This window comes from Gymnogyps californianus, chromosome Z, assembly GCF_018139145.2.
Source record: "Gymnogyps californianus isolate 813 chromosome Z, ASM1813914v2, whole genome shotgun sequence".
NCBI classification, from domain to species: Eukaryota; Metazoa; Chordata; class Aves; order Accipitriformes; family Cathartidae; genus Gymnogyps; species Gymnogyps californianus.
Genome location: NC_059500.1, coordinates 31,280,580 through 31,286,977, shown reverse-complemented (window position 1 = coordinate 31,286,977; position 6,398 = coordinate 31,280,580). Strand labels below are relative to the sequence as shown.

General features: G+C 52.8%; 1 protein-coding gene across 1 annotated transcript; it reads right to left on the bottom strand.

Moving 5' to 3' along the window:
- Positions 1 to 2,149: 2,149 nt before the first annotated feature.
- Positions 2,150 to 3,677, bottom strand: LOC127027143 (uncharacterized). Its single transcript, XM_050912659.1, has 2 exons — positions 3,671 to 3,677; positions 2,150 to 3,317 (listed from the first exon to the last, which is right to left on the bottom strand). Exon 2 carries the CDS (start codon positions 3,164 to 3,166, stop codon positions 2,282 to 2,284), a length of 885 nt encoding a protein of 294 aa, XP_050768616.1. The 5' UTR covers positions 3,167 to 3,317; positions 3,671 to 3,677; the 3' UTR covers positions 2,150 to 2,281.
- Between the last annotated feature and the right edge of the window lie 2,721 nt (positions 3,678 to 6,398).

Below are 6,398 nucleotides of genomic sequence, written 5' to 3'. Positions count from 1 at the left end.
TGCAGTAGGTACTGATTAAGTTCTGTCTGCACAGCATGGTATAAACTGACGCACCTGATGCCTGCATGGGAAAAGCTGGTCCTTCATTCTGAGCAGCTCAGCTGACATGTTCTCACATCATCTTGGTTCTTCCTTGCTTGCTCAGCTATTCTGTATCTAGTGTATGCACACTGAGACTCCTTATGCTCTGACCTTGCAAACTGATACTTTTAAAAATAGACTTCTGAGGTGTAGGTGGAAGAATGCTTAAAGCACTCTTGTAAGCAAAATTCAGGATGGAGCCAAACTTTCCCAAACTCTCATGCATTGGGGCAGCACCTGAACCAGTAGCGCAAGTCATCTGAACTAGCCGAACTGGGAAGAGACAGACGATGTGTCCATGCTGCCCTCTAGGCAGCAGCAGCCCTCTATGCACAGCAGCTGGGATGCCGGAACAGAAAGGATGCACTGCAAATTTGCAATAAAAGGGCCTGGAGCGTATGTCGGCAGTGCCATACTGCTGTACTCAGGTGAGGGGTATAACCTGGTCACTGTGCACTGTCACCTTGCACAAGGAGAGATGGTGCTGTGCAGCAAAGAGAGCCCAGGCTCCTGAGGCCTGCAGCATGCTGGAGAATGTGCAAAAATGTTGCAGAACTTAAGTAGTGTGAATGCAAATCAAATTCAATCTCAATCCTGAAAAAAAAAAGATAATGAAGCTTTTCTCCTATCAATATGTAGGCATTAAAAGCAAGCTGGAAGTGTTGATAGAGAAAATGTGAGGGTGGCATGTATGTCACTTGAGTAGAGTTGTACAATAAAAGCTATAATCAGAAACTTTTTCCTAATGAAGCCTGCTGTGATAATGTCAAAGCAGTAGTGCAAGGTGGGATATTTCACAGGTGAAAGAAATTGGAAGCTTGTTCAAATTCATTAGTAGTGTACATCCCTGGATTTCAGCCCATTGAGATGAACTGGGTCACAACTACATACCTCTGCAAATGGATGTGCATCTTCAGATTTTTGCAGTGTCCTCAACCCCAAAGGTAGAAACAGCAGCAGAGATACAGGCCTGGAGCTGGTCAAAACATGCTTTCGGGGGGAGCAAAGGGAATGAGGAAAAAGTACCTGGCACATGCAGAAGAGACATGCAGTATATTCAGAGGTAACGGGGAATAACAGATCAAAGAGACAGGGCAAGAATCGAATGCATGTTAGCAAATCATACCAAGATGCCAAGGAGATCCTAAGGCGAGCAAGTAGAAACCACCACCATTAACATTCCACCCTGTAACATTGTTAGTAAAGCTGAGGACTTTTTCTGTAGTCTTCAATCCTTTCTTTTCTTGTACTGTCTAAGAATTAGACCTAGACTGCTACTGAGAGCCTACTGGTCTCCTTGCTGGCTGTGAACTGTACAGCTTTTCCACTGCCAGGACAGAACAAGTCCCCCCAGCATGTCCTTTATGGCTGCAGGCATTGGTTTTCAAAGCCAAAGACAAGAACAAACTGCGGATTTCTTCCCAGGAAAGCCCACTCACACACTTGGAAAGACTCCGCGGAGTTGAGAAGACAGAGCGGCCTGATGGTATTGCAATTTCTCTGGGTTGACATGTGTTAGGAAACCCTTGCTCTGTCCCTGACCCACAATGCTCGCTCTCTGTGCGCTGCAAAGGGCATCCACGCTGGGCCTCCACACAGACCTCCCTGAAACTCTTCTAACACCCCCAGATCACACCGGGGTGGCGTTGTTTCCAGAGAACAACAGCTCCGCTTCAACCAGAGCACTGAGGAAATGGCTGGTGCAAGGCATTGCCACCTTTCACCAGGGGAACCGAAGCAGAGAGGCTTGTGCCTCTGCTCCTCCGTGGACCTGAGCCTTGTCCGGTCTCCTGCCCCATTCCTCTGCCCCGCAGTGTAACAGGACGCACAGTGGGTGCACCCCGTCCCTTGAGTCCCACAGCCCAGGACCATGGCCCTGCCGTTGCTCATAGCAGACTGCAGGCTCTGTACCGAGTTTGCAAGGCTTCTGGGCGGAGGAGGTAGTAGGGCCCAGCGGACACGTGAGGAAACGGTGGGCGAAGCACCAGGAGAGCGGGGAGAAAGCAGCGCGGGTGGGGATAGCAACGCCACCGAGATTCATCATAATACTGAGACTTTTTCTGCAGTTTTCAGGCCTTTATTTTCTTTTCTTGCATAATAATTAGATTTAGGGGGCCGGGACCTCTTGGGGACCAGCCTGAGTCCCAGCTGCTGGCCCGGATGTGGTTTGGCCAGCCCCTGAGGCACCCTCCCAGTGTTACTAATGGCGGAGTGGCTTCCTGGGGGGCTGGGAGGGGTCCTCAGGGCTGCTGGCCCTCCTCTTTGGGGCTCGCCGGGGCCCCCCAGGGGAGAGCTGGCTGCCCTGGCTGGGAGTGGAGGGCCCGGGCACAGCCTCCGCTGCGTCCTCCTGTGGCTCTTCTTGCTCCCCGTGGGCAGGAACAGGGGCAGAGGGGGCGCTGCTGGGACCCCCACGAAGGGCTGGGCTGGGGGCAGGAGACCCCCCCTGGGAGGCAGCGGGGCTGGGAGCAGCTGTGAGGGTACCCTCCTGCTCCTCGGCAGCACGGGCATCCCTCACGCCGATCCGACGCTGGGCCTCCTCGCTGCACCGCTCCTTTATGGTATCAATCATACGGCACACAAAGATCCTCGCGTGCACGCCCAGGATGTTCTGCAGCAGCTGGAACAGGGCTTCCTCATCCAGGCCAAAGAGCTGCAGGCTGGATAGGATGAACCTCTGCACTGCTGCTGCTGCTGCTTCATGGACATCCTCTAAGATCAGTCCCAACTCCTGTCGCAGCCAGGGCAGCAGGGGCTGGAGCATAGCTGGGTACTGCCGGAAGAGGAATGCCCAGACGTGGGGACGGAGGCGGCCCACAGGAGCCCCGGGTACCAGCCTCGCAGCTGATGGCCAGGATGCTGCAAGGCGATGGAGATTGTGGGTGGCTGGGTGTCCAGGAGCTCCTTCTGTCAGGTCGATGAAGACCAATGGTGCTGCAGGTGGTGGGATGACATGCTCCTCGAAGTTGTCGTCCCCCTGCACTGAGTGCAAGATGGAGGTGACCTCCCTCTTGCAGAGGGGGCACTCGGGCTTGTTCTCAGCCCACCGCAGGATGCATGGGTAGCAGAATTGGTGGAGGCATGGCATCACATAGCTGGCTTCCTTCCAGCTGTCCAGGCATATTGGACAGCGGGTCTCCAGCTCCGTGGCCACACTCTCCACGTGCTGTGGTGGGCTGGGGGGAGCTGGGGATGTCAAGCCGCTCCCTCTCACGGGCACTGCAGCAGCCGGTGTCACGCTAGAAAAGGAAGAGAGGCCACGGTCACTGGCTGGCCTGGGAAGGGGTGGAAGAAATGCCCAGGTGCCCCAAGAAGGAAACCCTCCCAGCTCCCCACCCCACGGTGATGTTTCCTGTCATGCTTTAACCCCAGCAGGCAACTAAGCACCACGCAGCCTCTTGGTCACTCCCCCCACCCAGTGGGAAGGGGGAGAGAATCAAAAAAAACCCAAACTCATGGGTTGAGATAAAGACAGTTTAACAGAACAGAAAGGAAGAAAAATAATGATAATAATAATAATAACAAAATTACAATAATACGACTAAAAGAATTAGAATATACAAAACAAGTGATGCACAATGCAATTGCTCACCACTCATCGACTGACGGCCAGATTGTTCCCAGCAGTGATCCGCCCCTCCCGGCCAACTCCCCCCAGTTTATATACTGGGCATGATGTCATATGGTATGGCATGTCCCTTTGGCCAGTTTGGGTCAGCTGCCCTGGCTGTGTCCCCTCCCAGCTTCTTGTGCCCCTCCAGCCTTCTCGCTGGCTGGGCATGAGAAGCTGAAAAATCCTTGACTTAGTATAAACACTACTTAGCAACAACTAAAAACATCAGTGTGTTATCAACATTGTTCTCATACTAAATGCAAAACATAACACTATCCCAGCTACTAGGAAGAAAATTAACTCTATCCCAGCCAAAACCAGGACATTTCCCCTCCCAGTTCACCTCTGCTGCTGCGATCGTGCTTCCTGGGTGCTCTGGCTGCCTGAATCTGTCAGGGCCAGGGGAAATCCTCTGATGGGTCTGGGGTCAGGCACCGAGAGTTGCAGTGAACAACTCCCCAACCACGACACCAACACCAACAACAGCCTTGCACGACACTCCAAACCTCGCAAACTTGCTCAGCTGGAGTGCCGACACGAGCTGGCTGGCTGAGTCTCGGTGCCTGGATATAAGCAGTAAGGGACGTGTGGTCACAATCCATTGCTCAGGGATGTCACAGTCCATCTCTTGGAGGTGTTGCAGCCCATCGCTTGGTGACATCAGAACCCATTGCTCGGTGACGTCTCTGTCCATCGCTCGGGGACGCCACAATGGGCTGTCCTCGCCCACGGCGCTCACACATGTGTCCGGTGTTACCGCAACACCACTGTCCCCCTCCATGCCCCCATCTCTTGTCTTGTGCTTGGCATCAGTGTTTCATGCCAGTCACCGAGGCCTCAGCCTTGTCTTCCCAGGGCCCCCTTGTCAGGCTGCTCTGGCTGTGGCAGATGTCTCCAAGCACATGCAGCAAGAGGGTTCATTTGATAACACCTTGTGCCTCCCTTGGAGGCTGCAGGACAAAGTCCCACAGGCTCTCCCACACTCCAGCACTGCTGGCCAGCCCTCTGAGCTCCCCTGCTTCCTCCCACAGGGAGGACTTGGCTCACTGTTGGGGATTTTCTCCTACTTGTAGAGCCACCAGACCAATGCCTCCAGCCCCAAGCTCTGTGTGTCCATTTGCTGAAGGTGGGTGCACGCCTCACCCTCTGTGGAGACACCACTTCTCCAGATGGGTGTTTGTGTTCAGTTCCTGATGCCCCTTGGGCCAGGGACAGGCTGAAGGGCGATGGGGGGACACAGCGCCACACAACCCCAGCATATCTGCCTGCCGTGAGCCATCAGAGCAGGCTTTGGGAAGAAGGTGGAGCCTTTTCCCTGTCAAACCTCAGCCTGGTCTTGGGGACTCATGGGGGGAAATAGATTGGTAAAGTCTGCAGTGGAGAGCTCTTGATATGCAACCCTGGGTGGACATCTGTATCACTTCTGCATCACAGCTGCATCACCTGGCCATAGTTATCATGAAGTATGAGGACTCCAAGACTTTGACTCCACGTGTTCAAAGAACTTGCACTTGCCAGACCTTACAGTAGAGAAATCCCTCTCTGTTTCAGGCACTGTAACACCGAAAGTTCACAGTGCTGTCCCTTTCCCGGGCCCTCAACATGATTATGGATCCCTTGTCACCTCCTGCAGAGTTCTAAGCTATCTTTGTATCACTGTTCCAGTGGAGGTAGCATGGGAATGAAAAAAGGACTGTGGATTGAATTGGCTGGGGAAATAACCCATCATACTCTCATCTTCCGTCTAGTGTCTCAGAGCCTGATGGTGCACCAAGATGGCCTCTCTTTGACAGAGCTCAGGAAGGGAGAAAAGTGAGAGCAGAACTGTCTTTCTCTCTATTTGTGATCTCAAGATATATAGGCAAGGCGAAAAGTGTAGTCAAGACCCTAAGCTGTAGGAAAGCAGACTTTCAGTTGTTCAAGGAACTGGTGGATGGGACCCCCTGGGAAACTGCCCTCCGGGCTAAAGGAGCAGAAGAGAGCTGGCAGCTATCTAAAGCTATTTTCTTCTTAGAGCACAAGAACTCTTGATTCCCATGTGCAAGAAATTGGGCAAGGAAGGCAGGAGACCAGCATGGCTGAGTAAGGCCCTGAAGGTCAAACTGAACCACAAGAGGGAAACGCACAGGTAGTGGAAGCAGGGACACGCATCCTGGGAACAATACAGGAACACTGCCTGGGAGTGTAGGGATGGGATCAGGAAGGCTAGGGCCCAGCTGGAGCTGAATTCGGCAAGGGATGTGAGGAATAATGAAGAGGGCTTCTACAGGTACGTTAGTCAGAAAAGGAAGACAAAAGAAATTGCACACACACACACACACCCACCCCCACCCAATAAAGAAGACAAGGGATCTGGTGCCACCTGCCATGGACAAGGCTGAGGTACTCAGCAATTTTTTTGCATCAGTTTTCAATGGTAATCTCTCTTCCGACATCTCTTGAGTCCCTGAACCTCAAGGCAGGGGCTGGGGGAACGAAGTTCCTCCCATCATAGGAAAAGATCAGGTCTGAGACCATCGGAGGAATGTGAACATACACAAGTCCATTGGACCTGATGAGATACATCCTGGGGTCCTGACAGAACTGACAGACGTAGTCGCTAAGCTGCTCTCCATCATATCTGAAAAGTTGTGGCAGTCAGGCAAAGTCCCCAGTGACTGGAAAAAGGGAACATCACGCCCAGTTTTAAAAAGGGTAGAAAGGAGGA